Source organism: Entelurus aequoreus, linkage group LG14, assembly GCF_033978785.1.
Source record: "Entelurus aequoreus isolate RoL-2023_Sb linkage group LG14, RoL_Eaeq_v1.1, whole genome shotgun sequence".
In the NCBI taxonomy this organism is placed as follows: Eukaryota; Metazoa; Chordata; class Actinopteri; order Syngnathiformes; family Syngnathidae; genus Entelurus; species Entelurus aequoreus.
In genome coordinates, this window is record NC_084744.1 from 34580176 (window position 1) to 34596201 (window position 16026).

At 37.1% G+C, this 16026-nt stretch overlaps 1 protein-coding gene across 2 annotated transcripts in view; it reads left to right on the forward strand.

Annotated features, from left to right (window-relative positions):
- xkr4 (XK related 4) overlaps positions 1-16026 on the forward strand; it is a 43376-nt gene that overhangs the window by 23462 nt on the left and 3888 nt on the right. For both annotated transcript variants that reach the window (XM_062069704.1, XM_062069705.1), the window contains exons 2-3: positions 10703-10902; positions 13921-14275. In XM_062069704.1, the coding sequence (XP_061925688.1) occupies positions 10703-10902; positions 13921-14275 (555 nt within the window). The remainder of the gene's footprint in view (positions 1-10702; positions 10903-13920; positions 14276-16026) is intronic.

Consider the following 16026-nt stretch of genomic DNA (forward strand, 5'->3'; position numbering starts at 1 on the left):
AGTAGACCTAAGTATTCATTAAGTACCACCATCATGACAACATTAAATACAGTAGTGTAGTAGACCTAAGTATTCATTAAGTACCACCATGACAACATTAAATACAGTAGTGTAGTAGACCTAAGTATTCATTAAGTACCACCATGACAACATTAAATACAGTAGTGTAGTAGACCTAAGTATTCATTAAGTACCACCATGACAACATTAAATACAGTAGTGTAGTAGACCTAAGTATTCATTAAGTACCACCATAATGACAACATTAAATACAGTAGTGTAGTAGACCTAAGTATTCATTAAGTACCACCATCATGACAACATTAAATACAGTAGTGTAGTAGACCTAAGTATTCATTAAGTACCACCATGACAACATTAAATACAGTAGTGTAGTAGACCTAAGTATTCATTAAGTACCACCATAATGACAACATTAAATACAGTAGTGTAGTAGACCTAAGTATTCATTAAGTACCACCATAATGACATTAAATACAGTAGTGTAGTAGACCTAAGTATTCATTAAGTACCACCATGACAACATTAAATACAGTAGTGTAGTAGACCTAAGTATTCATTAAGTACCACCATGACAACATTAAATACAGTAGTGTAGTAGACCTAAGTATTCATTAAGTACCACCATAATGACATTAAATACAGTAGTGTAGTAGACCTAAGTATTCATTAAGTACCACCATAATGACATTAAATACAGTAGTGTAGTAGACCTAAGTATTCATTAAGTACCACCATAATGACAACAATAAATACAGTAGTGTAGTGGACCTAAGTATTCATTAAGTACCACCATCATGACAACATTAAATACAGTAGTGTAGTAAACCTAAGTATTCATTAAGTACCACCATAATGACACCATTAAATACAGTAGTGTAGTGGACCTAAGTATTCATTAAGTACCACCATAATGACACCATTAAATACAGTAGTGTAGTGGACCTAAGTATTCATTAAGTACCACCATCATGACAACATTAAATACAGTAGTGTAGTAGACCTAAGTATTCATTAAGTACCACCATAATGACACCATTAAATACAGTAGTGTAGTGGACCTAAGTATTCATTAAGTACCACCATCATGACAACATTAAATACAGTAGTGTAGTAGACCTAAGTATTCATTAAGTACCACCATAATGACACCATTAAATACAGTAGTGTAGTAGACCTAAGTATTCATTAAGTACCACCATAATGACATTAAATACAGTAGACCTAAGTATTCATTAAGTACCACCATGACAACATTAAATACAGTAGTGTAGTGGACCTAAGTATTCATTAAGTACCACCATCATGACAACATTAAATACAGTAGTGTAGTAAACCTAAGTATTCATTAAGTACCACCATAATGACATTAAATACAGTAGTGTAGTAGACCTAAGTATTCATTAAGTACCACCATGACAACATTAAATACAGTAATGTAGTAGACCTAAGTATTCATTAAGTACCACCATAATGACAACATTAAATACAGTAGTGCAGTAGACCTAAGTATTCATTAAGTACCACCATAATGACAACATTAAATACAGTAGTGTAGTAGACCTAAGTATTCCTTAAGTACCACCATGACAACATTAAATACAGTAATGTAGTAGACCTAAGTATTCATTAAGTACCACCATAATGACAACATTAAATACAGTAGTGCAGTAGACCTAAGTATTCATTAAGTACCACCATAATGACAACATTAAATACAGTAGTGCAGTAGACCTAAGTATTCATTAAGTACCACCATAATGACAACATTAAATACAGTAGTGTAGTAGACCTAAGTATTCATTAAGTACCACCATGACAACATTAAATACAGTAGTGTAGTAGACCTAAGTATTCATTAAGTACCACCATGACAACATTAAATACAGTAGTGTAGTAGACCTAAGTATTCATTAAGTACCACCATAATGACATTAAATACAGTAGTGTAGTAGACCTAAGTATTCATTAAGTACCACCATAATGACATTAAATACAGTAGTGTAGTAGACCTAAGTATTCATTAAGTACCACCATAATGACATTAAATACAGTAGTGTAGTAGACCTAAGTATTCATTAAGTACCACCATGACAACATTAAATACAGTAGTGTAGTAGACCTAAGTATTCATTAAGTACCACCATAATGACATTAAATACAGTAGTGTAGTAGACCTAAGTATTCATTAAGTACCACCATAATGACATTAAATACAGTAGTGTAGTAGACCTAAGTATTCATTAAGTACCACCATGACAACATTAAATACAGTAGTGTAGTAGACCTAAGTATTCATTAAGTACCACCATAATGACATTAAATACAGTAGTGTAGTAGACCTAAGTATTCATTAAGTACCACCATAATGACATTAAATACAGTAGTGTAGTAGACCTAAGTATTCATTAAGTACCACCATAATGACAACATTAAATACAGTAGTGTAGTAGACCTAAGTATTCATTAAGTACCACCATGACAACATTTAATACAGTAGTGTAGTAGACCTAAGTATTCATTAAGTACCACCATAATGACAACATTAAATACAGTAGTGTAGTAGACCTAAGTATTCATTAAGTACCACCATGACAACATTAAATACAGTAGTGTAGTAGACCTAAGTATTCATTAAGTACCACCATAATGACAACATTAAATACAGCAGTGTAGTAGACCTAAGTATTCATTAAGTACCACCATAATGACAACATTAAATACAGTAGTGTAGTAGACCTAAGTATTCATTAAGTACCACCATAATGACATTAAATACAGTAGTGTAGTAGACCTAAGTATTCATTAAGTACCACCATAATGACATTAAATACAGTAGTGTAGTAGACCTAAGTATTCATTAAGTACCACCATGACAACATTAAATACAGTAGTGTAGTAGACCTAAGTATTCATTAAGTACCACCATAATGACATTAAATACAGTAGTGTAGTAGACCTAAGTATTCATTAAGTACCACCATAATGACATTAAATACAGTAGTGTAGTAGACCTAAGTATTCATTAAGTACCACCATAATGACAACATTAAATACAGTAGTGCAGTAGACCTAAGTATTCATTAAGTACCACCATAATGACAACATTAAATACAGTAGTGTAGTAGACCTAAGTATTCATTAAGTACCACCATAATGACAACATTAAATACAGTAGTGTAGTAGACCTAAGTATTCATTAAGTACCACCATGACAACATTAAATACAGTAGTGTAGTAGACCTAAGTATTCATTAAGTACCACCATAATGACAACATTAAATACAGCAGTGTAGTAGACCTAAGTATTCATTAAGTACCACCATAATGACAACATTAAATACAGTAGTGTAGTAGACCTAAGTATTCATTAAGTACCACCATAATGACATTAAATACAGTAGTGTAGTAGACCTAAGTATTCATTAAGTACCACCATAATGACATTAAATACAGTAGTGTAGTAGACCTAAGTATTCATTAAGTACCACCATGACAACATTAAATACAGTAGTGTAGTAGACCTAAGTATTCATTAAGTACCACCATAATGACATTAAATACAGTAGTGTAGTAGACCTAAGTATTCATTAAGTACCACCATAATGACATTAAATACAGTAGTGTAGTAGACCTAAGTATTCATTAAGTACCACCATGACAACATTAAATACAGTAGTGTAGTAGACCTAAGTATTCATTAAGTACCACCATAATGACATTAAATACAGTAGTGTAGTAGACCTAAGTATTCATTAAGTACCACCATGACAACATTAAATACAGTAGTGTAGTAGACCTAAGTATTCATTAAGTACCACCATAATGACATTAAATACAGTAGTGTAGTAGACCTAAGTATTCATTAAGTACCACCATAATGACAACATTAAATACAGTAGTGCAGTAGACCTAAGTATTCATTAAGTACCACCATAATGACATTAAATACAGTAGTGTAGTAGACCTAAGTATTCATTAAGTACCACCATAATGACATTAAATACAGTAGTGTAGTAGACCTAAGTATTCATTAAGTACCACCATAATGACAACATTAAATACAGTAGTGTAGTAGACCTAAGTATTCATTAAGTACCACCATAATGACATTAAATACAGTAGTGTAGTAGACCTAAGTATTCATTAAGTACCACCATGACAACATTAAATACAGTAGTGTAGTAGACCTAAGTATTCATTAAGTACCACCATAATGACAACATTAAATACAGTAGTGCAGTAGACCTAAGTATTCATTAAGTACCACCATGACAACATTAAATACAGTAGTGTAGTAGACCTAAGTATTCATTAAGTACCACCATGACAACATTAAATACAGTAGTGTAGTAGACCTAAGTATTCATTAAGTACCACCATAATGACATTAAATACAATAGTGTAGTAGACCTAAGTATTCATTAAGTACCACCATAATGACAACATTAAATACAGTAGTGTAGTAGACCTAAGTATTCATTAAGTACCACCATCATGACAACATTAAATACAGTAGTGTAGTAGACCTAAGTATTCATTAAGTACCACCATGACAACATTAAATACAGTAGTGTAGTAGACCTAAGTATTCATTAAGTACCACCATAATGACAACATTAAATACAGTAGTGTAGTAGACCTAAGTATTTATTAAGTACCACCATGATGACATTAAATACAGTAGTGTAGTAGACCTAAGTATTCATTAAGTACCATCATGACAACATTAAATACAGTAGTGTAGTAGACCTAAGTATTCATTAAGTACCACCATGACAACATTAAATACAGTAGTGTAGTAGACCTAAGTATTCATTAAGTACCACCATAATGACAACATTAAATACAGTAGTGTAGTAGACCTAAGTATTCATTAAGTACCACCATAATGACATTAAATACAGTAGTGTAGTAGACCTAAGTATTCATTAAGTACCACCATAATGACATTAAATACAGTAGTGTAGTAGACCTAAGTATTCATTAAGTACCACCATAATGACAACATTAAATACAGTAGTGTAGTAGACCTAAGTATTCATTAAGTACCACCATCATGACAACATTAAATACAGTAGTGTAGTAGACCTAAGTATTCATTAAGTACCACCATGACAACATTAAATACAGTAGTGTAGTAGACCTAAGTATTCATTAAGTACCACCATAATGACAACATTAAATACAGTAGTGTAGTAGACCTAAGTATTTATTAAGTACCACCATGATGACATTAAATACAGTAGTGTAGTAGACCTAAGTATTCATTAAGTACCATCATGACAACATTAAATACAGTAGTGTAGTAGACCTAAGTATTCATTAAGTACCACCATGACAACATTAAATACAGTAGTGTAGTAGACCTAAGTATTCATTAAGTACCACCATAATGACAACATTAAATACAGTAGTGTAGTAGACCTAAGTATTCATTAAGTACCATCATGACAACATTAAATACAGTAGTGTAGTAGACCTAAGTATTCATTAAGTACCACCATGACAACATTAAATACAGTAGTGTAGTAGACCTAAGTATTCATTAAGTACCATCATGACAACATTAAATACAGTAGTGTAGTAGACCTAAGTATTCATTAAGTACCACCATGACAACATTAAATACAGTAGTGTAGTAGACCTAAGTATTCATTAAGTACCACCATAATGACAACATTAAATACAGTAGTGTAGTAGACCTAAGTATTCATTAAGTACCACCATAATGACATTAAATACAGTAGTGTAGTAGACCTAAGTATTCATTAAGTACCACCATAATGACAACATTAAATACAGTAGTGTAGTAGACCTAAGTATTCATTAAGTACCACCATAATGACAACATTAAATACAGTAGTGTAGTAGACCTAAGTATTCATTAAGTACCACCATAATGACAACATTAAATACAGTAGTGTAGTAGACCTAAGTATTCATTAAGTACCACCATAATGACAACATTAAATACAGTAGTGTAGTAGACCTAAGTATTCATTAAGTACCACCATGACAACATTAAATACAGTAGTGTAGTAGACCTAAGTATTCATTAAGTACCACCATGACAACATTAAATACAGTAGTGTAGTAGACCTAAGTATTCATTAAGTACCACCATGACAACATTAAATACAGTAGTGTAGTAGACCTAAGTATTCATTAAGTACCACCATGACAACATTAAATACAGTAGTGTAGTAGACCTAAGTATTCATTAAGTACCACCATAATGACAACATTAAATACAGTAGTGTAGTAGACCTAAGTATTCATTAAGTACCACCATGACAACATTAAATACAGTAGTGTAGTAGACCTAAGTATTCATTAAGTACCACCATAATGACATTAAATACAGTAGTGTAGTAGACCTAAGTATTCATTAAGTACCACCATAATGACATTAAATACAGTAGTGTAGTAGACCTAAGTATTCATTAAGTACCACCATAATGACAACATTAAATACAGTAGTGTAGTGGACCTAAGTATTCATTAAGTACCACCATCATGACAACATTAAATACAGTAGTGTAGTAGACCTAAGTATTCATTAAGTACCACCATAATGACACCATTAAATACAGTAGTGTAGTAGACCTAAGTATTCATTAAGTACCACCATAATGACACCATTAAATACAGTAGTGTAGTAGACCTAAGTATTCATTAAGTACCACCATAATGACATTAAATACAGTAGTGTAGTAGACCTAAGTATTCATTAAGTACCACCATGACAACATTAAATACAGTAGTGTAGTAGACCTAAGTATTCATTAAGTACCACCATGACAACATTAAATACAGTAGTGTAGTAGACCTAAGTATTCATTAAGTACCACCATAATGACAACATTAAATACAGTAGTGTAGTAGACCTAAGTATTCATTAAGTACCACCATGACAACATTAAATACAGTAGTGTAGTAGACCTAAGTATTCATTAAGTACCACCATAATGACATTAAATACAGTAGTGTAGTAGACCTAAGTATTCATTAAGTACCACCATAATGACATTAAATACAGTAGTGTAGTAGACCTAAGTATTCATTAAGTACCACCATAATGACAACATTAAATACAGTAGTGTAGTGGACCTAAGTATTCATTAAGTACCACCATCATGACAACATTAAATACAGTAGTGTAGTAGACCTAAGTATTCATTAAGTACCACCATAATGACACCATTAAATACAGTAGTGTAGTGGACCTAAGTATTCATTAAGTACCACCATCATGACAACATTAAATACAGTAGTGTAGTAGACCTAAGTATTCATTAAGTACCACCATAATGACACCATTAAATACAGTAGTGTAGTAGACCTAAGTATTCATTAAGTACCACCATAATGACATTAAATACAGTAGTGTAGTAGACCTAAGTATTCATTAAGTACCACCATGACAACATTAAATACAGTAGTGTAGTGGACCTAAGTATTCATTAAGTACCACCATCATGACAACATTAAATACAGTAGTGTAGTAAACCTAAGTATTCATTAAGTACCACCATAATGACATTAAATACAGTAGTGTAGTAGACCTAAGTATTCATTAAGTACCACCATGACAACATTAAATACAGTAATGTAGTAGACCTAAGTATTCATTAAGTACCACCATAATGACAACATTAAATACAGTAGTGCAGTAGACCTAAGTATTCATTAAGTACCACCATAATGACAACATTAAATACAGTAGTGTAGTAGACCTAAGTATTCATTAAGTACCACCATAATGACAACATTAAATACAGTAGTGTAGTAGACCTAAGTATTCCTTAAGTACCACCATGACAACATTAAATACAGTAATGTAGTAGACCTAAGTATTCATTAAGTACCACCATAATGACAACATTAAATACAGTAGTGCAGTAGACCTAAGTATTCATTAAGTACCACCATAATGACAACATTAAATACAGTAGTGTAGTAGACCTAAGTATTCATTAAGTACCACCATAATGACAACATTAAATACAGTAGTGTAGTAGACCTAAGTATTCATTAAGTACCACCATAATGACAACATTAAATACAGTAGTGTAGTAGACCTAAGTATTCATTAAGTACCACCATGACAACATTAAATACAGTAGTGTAGTAGACCTAAGTATTCATTAAGTACCACCATGACAACATTAAATACAGTAGTGTAGTAGACCTAAGTATTCATTAAGTACCACCATAATGACAACATTAAATACAGCAGTGTAGTAGACCTAAGTATTCATTAAGTACCACCATAATGACAACATTAAATACAGTAGTGTAGTAGACCTAAGTATTCATTAAGTACCACCATAATGACATTAAATACAGTAGTGTAGTAGACCTAAGTATTCATTAAGTACCACCATAATGACATTAAATACAGTAGTGTAGTAGACCTAAGTATTCATTAAGTACCACCATGACAACATTAAATACAGTAGTGTAGTAGACCTAAGTATTCATTAAGTACCACCATAATGACATTAAATACAGTAGTGTAGTAGACCTAAGTATTCATTAAGTACCACCATGACAACATTAAATACAGTAGTGTAGTAGACCTAAGTATTCATTAAGTACCACCATAATGACAACATTAAATACAGTAGTGTAGTAGACCTAAGTATTCATTAAGTACCACCATAATGACATTAAATACAGTAGTGTAGTAGACCTAAGTATTCATTAAGTACCACCATGACAACATTAAATACAGTAGTGTAGTAGACCTAAGTATTAAATAAGTACCACCATAATGACAACATTAAATACAGTAGTGTAGTAGACCTAAGTATTCATTAAGTACCACCATAATGACATTAAATACAGTAGTGTAGTAGACCTAAGTATTCATTAAGTACCACCATAATGACAACATTAAATACAGTAGTGCAGTAGACCTAAGTATTCATTAAGTACCACCATAATGACAACATTAAATACAGTAGTGTAGTAGACCTAAGTATTCATTAAATACCACCATGACAACATTAAATACAGTAGTGTAGTAGACCTAAGTATTCATTAAGTACCACCATGACAACATTAAATACAGTAGTGTAGTAGACCTAAGTATTCATTAAGTACCACCATGACAACATTAAATACAGTAGTGTAGTAGACCTAAGTATTCATTAAGTACCACCATGACAACATTAAATACAGTAGTGTAGTAGACCTAAGTATTCATTAAGTACCACCATAATGACATTAAATACAGTAGTGTAGTAGACCTAAGTATTCATTAAGTACCACCATAATGACATTAAATACAGTAGTGTAGTAGACCTAAGTATTCATTAAGTACCACCATAATGACATTAAATACAGTAGTGTAGTAGACCTAAGTATTCATTAAGTACCATCATGACAACATTAAATACAGTAGTGTAGTAGACCTAAGTATTCATTAAGTACCACCATAACATTAAAATACAGTAGTGTAGTAGACCTAAGTATTCATTAAGTACCACTATAAAATTAAATACAGTAGTGTAGTAGACCTAAGTATTCATTAAGTACCACCATGACAACATTAAATACAGTAGTGTAGTAGACCTAAGTATTCATTAAGTACCACTATAAAATTAAATACAGTAGTGTAGTAGACCTAAGTATTCATTAAGTACCATCATGACAACATTAAATACAGTAGTGTAGTAGACCTAAGTATTCATTAAGTACCACCATAATGACAACATTAAATACAGTAGTGTAGTAGACCTAAGTATTCATTAAGTACCACCATAATGACAACATTAAATACAGTAGTGTAGTAGACCTAAGTATTCATTAAGTACCACCATAATGACATTAAATACAGTAGTGTAGTAGACCTAAGTATTCATTAAGTACCACCATAATGACATTAAATACAGTAGTGTAGTAGACCTAAGTATTCATTAAGTACCACCATAATGACATTAAATACAGTAGTGTAGTAGACCTAAGTATTCATTAAGTACCATCATGACAACATTAAATACAGTAGTGTAGTAGACCTAAGTATTCATTAAGTACCACCATAACATTAAAATACAGTAGTGTAGTAGACCTAAGTATTCATTAAGTACCACCATAATGACAACATTAAATACAGTAGTGTTTAGACCTAAGTATTCATTAAGTACCACCATAATGACAACATTAAATACAGTAGTGTAGTAGACCTAAGTATTCATTAAGTACCACTATAAAATTAAATACAGTAGTGTAGTAGACCTAAGTATTCATTAAGTACCACCATGACAACATTAAATACAGTAGTGTAGTAGACCTAAGTATTCATTAAGTACCATCATGACAACATTAAATACAGTAGTGTAGTAGACCTAAGTATTTATTAAGTACCACCATGACAACATTAAATACAGTAGTGTAGTAGACCTAAGTATTCATTAAGTACCACCATAATGACAACATTAAATACAGTAGTGTAGTAGACCTAAGTATTCATTAAGTACCACCATAATGACAACATTAAATACAGTAGTGTAGTACACCTAAGTATTCATTAAAACAAGGTGTTATTGAACAGGTATATACAACACTACACACAGTTTGAACAGTAACACTGTGTTTGAATATTTAAGCAGGTGATTCTACGGCGCACCACTAGGTGGAGACCTTACTTCCCTGTGCTGTGATTGGTGTGCAGGTACCTGACTGCCATCTACCTGGGTGTGCGCAGCCGTCAGAGCGGTGAGACGCAGCGTTGGCGTTACCACTGGAGGATGATCTACCAGTTTGCTGACGTCAGCATGCTGCACCTGCTGGCCACCTTCCTGGAGAGTGCTCCGCAACTGGTGCTGCAGTTGTGCATCGTCATCCAGACCCAGGAGCTGCTGGCCGTGCAAGGTACTGCACGCACACCCCGCGCATGGGAAGACATTTGACACTAGTCTAAGACTAGATGTGACCAGTCTAAGACTAGATGTGACCAATCTAAGTCTAAGACAAGATGTGACCAATCTAAGTCTAAGACTAGATGTGACCAATCTAAGTCTAAGACTAGATGTGACCAATCTAAGTCTAAGACTAGATGTGACCAATCTAAGTCTGAGACTAGACGTGACCAATCTAAGTCTAAGACTAGATGTGACCAATCTAAGTCTAAGACAAGATGTGACCAATCTAAGTCTAAGACTAGATGTGACCAATCTAAGTCTAAGACTAGATGTGACCAATCTAAGTCTAAGACTAGATGTGACCAATCTAAGTCTGAGACTAGACGTGACCAATCTAAGTCTAAGACTAGATGTGACCAATCTAAGTCTAAGACTAGATGTGACCAATCTAAGTCTGAGACTAGATGTGACCGATCTAAGTCTAAGACTAGATGTGACCGATCTAAGTCGAAGACTAGATGTGACCGATCTAAGTCGAAGACTAGATGTGACCGATCTAAGTCGAAGACTAGATGTGACCGATCTAAGTCGAAGACTAGATGTGACAGATCTAAGTCGAAGACTAGATGTGACAGATCTAAGTCGAAGACTAGATGTGACCGATCTAAGTCGAAGACTAGATGTGACCGATCTAAGTCGAAGACTAGATGTGACCGATCTAAGTCGAAGACTAGATGTGACCGATCTAAGTCGAAGACTAGATGTGACCGATCTAAGTCGAAGACTAGATGTGACCGATCTAAGTCGAAGACTACATGTCACCAATCTAAGTCGAAGACTAGATGTGACCAATCTAAGTCGAAGACTAGACGTGACCAATCTAAGTCTGAGACTAGACGTGACCAATCTAGACGTGACCAATCTAAGTCTGAGACTAGACGTGACCAATCTAAGTCTGAGACTAGACGTGACCAATCTAAGTCGGAGACTAGATGTGACCAATCTAAGTCTGAGACTAGATGTGACCAATCTATGTCTGAGACTAGACGTGACCAATCTAAGTCTGAGACTAGACGTGACCGATCTAAGTCTGAGACTAGACGTGACCGATCTAAGTCGTAGACTAGATGTGACCGATCTAAGTCTGAGACTAGATGTGACCGATCTAAGTCTGAGACTAGATGTGACCGATCTAAGTCTGAGACTAGATGTGACCGATCTAAGTCTAAGACTAGATGTGACCGATCTAAGTCGAAGACTAGATGTGACCGATCTAAGTCGAAGACTAGATGTGACCGATCTAAGTCGAAGACTATATGTGACCGATCTAAGTCGAAGACTAGATGTGACCGATCTAAGTCGCAGACTAGATGTGACCGATCTAAGTCGCAGACTAGATGTGACCGATCTAAGTCGAAGACTAGATGTGACCGATCTAAGGCGAAGACTAGATGTGACCGATCTAAGTCGAAGACTAGATGTGACCGATCTAAGTCTAAGACTAGATGTGACCGATCTAAGTCGAAGACTAGATGTGACCGATCTAAGTCGAAGACTAGATGTGACCGATCTAAGTCGAAGACTAGATGTGACCGATCTAAGTCGAAGACTAAATGTGACCGATCTAAGTCGAAGACTAAATGTGACCGATCTAAGTCGAAGACTAGATGTGACCGATCTAAGTCGAAGACTAGATGTGACCGATCTAAGTCGAAGACTAGATGTGACCGATCTAAGTCGAAGACTAGATGTGACCGATCTAAGTCGAAGACTAGATGTGACCAATCTAAGTCTAAGACTAGATGTGACCGATCTAAGTCTAAGACTAGATGTGACCGATCTAAGTCGAAGACTAGATGTGACCGATCTAAGTCGAAGACTAGATGTGACCGATCTAAGTCGAAGACTAGATGTGACCAATCTAAGTCGAAGACTAGATGTGACCGATCTAAGTCGAAGACTAGATGTGACCGATCTAAGTCTAAGACTAGATGTGACCGATCTAGGTCGAAGACTAGATGTGACCGATCTAAGTCGAAGACTAGATGTGACCGATCTAAGTCTAAGACTAGATGTGACCGATCTAAGTCTAAGACTAGATGTGACCGATCTAAGTCAAAGACTAGATGTGACCGATCTAAGTCTAAGACTAGATGTGACCGATCTAAGTCGAAGACTAGATGTGACCGATCTAAGTCGAAGACTAGATGTGACCAATCTAAGTCTAAGACTAGATGTGACCAATCTAAGTCTAAGACTAGATGTGACCAATCTAAGTCTAAGACTAGATGTGACCGATCTAAGTCGAAGACTAGATGTGACCGATCTAAGTCGAAGACTAGATGTGACCGATCTAAGTCGAAGACTAGATGTGACCGATCTAAGTCGAAGACTAGATGTGACCGATCTAAGTCGAAGACTAGATGTGACCGATCTAAGTCTAAGACTAGATGTGACCAATCTAAGTCTAAGACTAGATGTGACCAATCTAAGTCTAACACTAGATGTGACCGATCTAAGTCTAAGACTAGATGTGACCAATCTAAGTCTGAGACTAGATGTGACCGATCTAAGTCTGAGACTAGATGTGACCGATCTAAGTCGAAGACTACATGTGACCGATCTAAGTCGAAGACTAGATGTGACCGATCTAAGTCGAAGACTAGATGTGACCGATCTAAGTCGAAGACTAGATGTGACCAATCTAAGTCGAAGACTAGATGTGACCAATCTAAGTCTAAGACTAGATGTGACCAATCTAAGTCTAAGACTAGATGTGACCAATCTAAGTCTAAGACTAGATGTGATCAATCTAAGCCTGAGACTAGATGTGACCGATCTAAGTCGAAGACTAGATGTGACCGATCTAAGTCTAAGACTAGATGTGACCAATCTAAGTCTGAGACTAGATGTGACCAATCTAAGTCGAAGACTAGATGTGACCAATCTAAGACTAATCTAAGTCTATATATGAGCTAAGTCTACAGTTGATCCAGTATCTATATGATTATATCATTGTGTGTTGCAGGCATGACGGCGGGCGCCTCCCTGGTGTCTCTGGCCTGGGCCCTGTCGTCGTACCAGAAGGCGCTGAGAGAGTCCCGCGACGACAAGAAGTCCATGGGCTACCTGGCCGTGGTGGTCCAGTTCTGCTGGCACTTCTTCACCATCGCGGCCAGAGTGGTGACCTTCGCCCTGTTTGCGTCCGTCTTCCAACTCTACTTTGGCATCTTCATCGTGCTGCACTGGTGCGTCATGACCTTCTGGATCGTGCACTGTGAGACCCACTTCTGTGTCAGCAAGTGGGAGGAGATCGTCTTCGACATGGTGGTGGGCATCATCTACATCTTCTCCTGGTTCAACGTCAAGGAGGGACGCACCAGGTAACTGGCCTTTTACACCTCAGTGTAGGGGGTAGGACCTAAATGCAGAGGGTAGACTCTCAACGCAGAGGGTAGACTCTCAACGCCGAGGGTAGACTCTCAACGCCGAGGGTAGACTCTCAATGCAGAGGGTAGACTCTCAATGCAGAGGGTAGACTCTCAATGCAGAGGGTAGACTCTCAATGCCGAGTGTAGACTCTCAATGCCGAGGGTAGACTCTCAATGCAGAGGGTAGACTCTCAATGCAGAGGGTAGACTCTCAATGCCGAGTGTAGACTCTCAATGCCGAGGGTAGACTCTCAATGCAGAGGGTAGACTCTCAATGCAGAGGGTAGACTCTCAATGCCGAGGGTAGACTCTCAATGCCGAGGGTAGACTCTCAATGCCGAGTGTAGACTCTCAATGCCGAGGGTAGACTCTCAATGCCGAGGGTAGACTCTCAATGCCGAGGGTAGACTCTCAATGCCGAGGGTAGACTCTCAATGCCGAGGGTAGACTCTCAATGCCGAGTGTAGACTCTCAATGCCGAGTGTGGACTCTCAATGCAGAGGGTGGACTCTCAATGCCGAGGGTGGACTCTCAATGCCGAGGGTAGACTCTCAATGCCGAGTGTAGACTCTCAATGCAGAGGGTAGACTCTCAATGCAGAGGGTGGACTCTCAATGCCGAGGGTGGACTCTCAATGCCGAGGGTGGACTCTCAATGCCGAGGGTGGACTCTCAATGCCGAGGGTGGACTCTCAATGCCGAGGGTGGACTCTCAATGCCGAGGGTGGACTCTCAATGCCGAGGGTGGACTCTCAATGCCGAGGGTGGACTCTCAATGCCGAGGGTGGACTCTCAATGCAGAGTGTAGACTCTCAATGCCGAGGGTAGACTCTCAATGCCGAGTGTAGACTCTCAATGCAGAGGGTAGACTCTCAATGCAGAGTGTAGACTCTCAATGCAGAGGGTAGACTCTCAATGCAGAGTGTAGACTCTCAATGCAGAGTGTAGACTCTCAATGCCGAGGGTAGACTCTCAATGCCGAGGGTAGACTCTCAATGCCGAGGGTAGACTCTCAATGCAGAGGGTAGACTCTCAATGCCGAGGGTAGACTCTCAATGCAGAGGGTAGACTCTCAATGCCGAGGGTAGACTCTCAATGCCGAGGGTAGACTCTCAATGCAGAGGGTAGACTCTCAATGCAGAGGGTAGACTCTCAATGCCGAGGGTAGACTCTCAATGCCGAGGGTAGACTCTCAATGCCGAGGGTAGACTCTCAATGCCGAGGGTAGACTCTCAATGCAGAGTGTAGACTCTCAATGCAGAGTGTAGACTCTCAATGCCGAGGGTAGACTCTCAATGCCGAGGGTAGACTCTCAATGCCGAGGGTAGACTCTCAATGCCGAGGGTAGACTCTCAAAGCCGAGGGTAGACTCTCAATGCCGAGGGTAGACTCTCAATGCCGAGGGTAGCCTCTCAAAGCCGAGGGTAGACTCTCAATGCAGAGGGTAGACTCTCAATGCCGAGGGTAGACTCTCAATGCCGAGGGTAGACTCTCAATGCCGAGGGTAGACTCTCAATGCCGAGGGTAGACTCTCAATGCCGAGGGTAGACTCTCAATGCAGAGGGTAGGACCTAAATGCAGAGGGTAGGACCTAAATGCAGAGGGTAGACTCTCAATGCCGAGGGTAGACTCTCAATGCCGAGGGTAGACTCTCAATGCAGAGGGTAGACTCTCAATGCCGAGTGTAGACTCTCAATGCCGAGT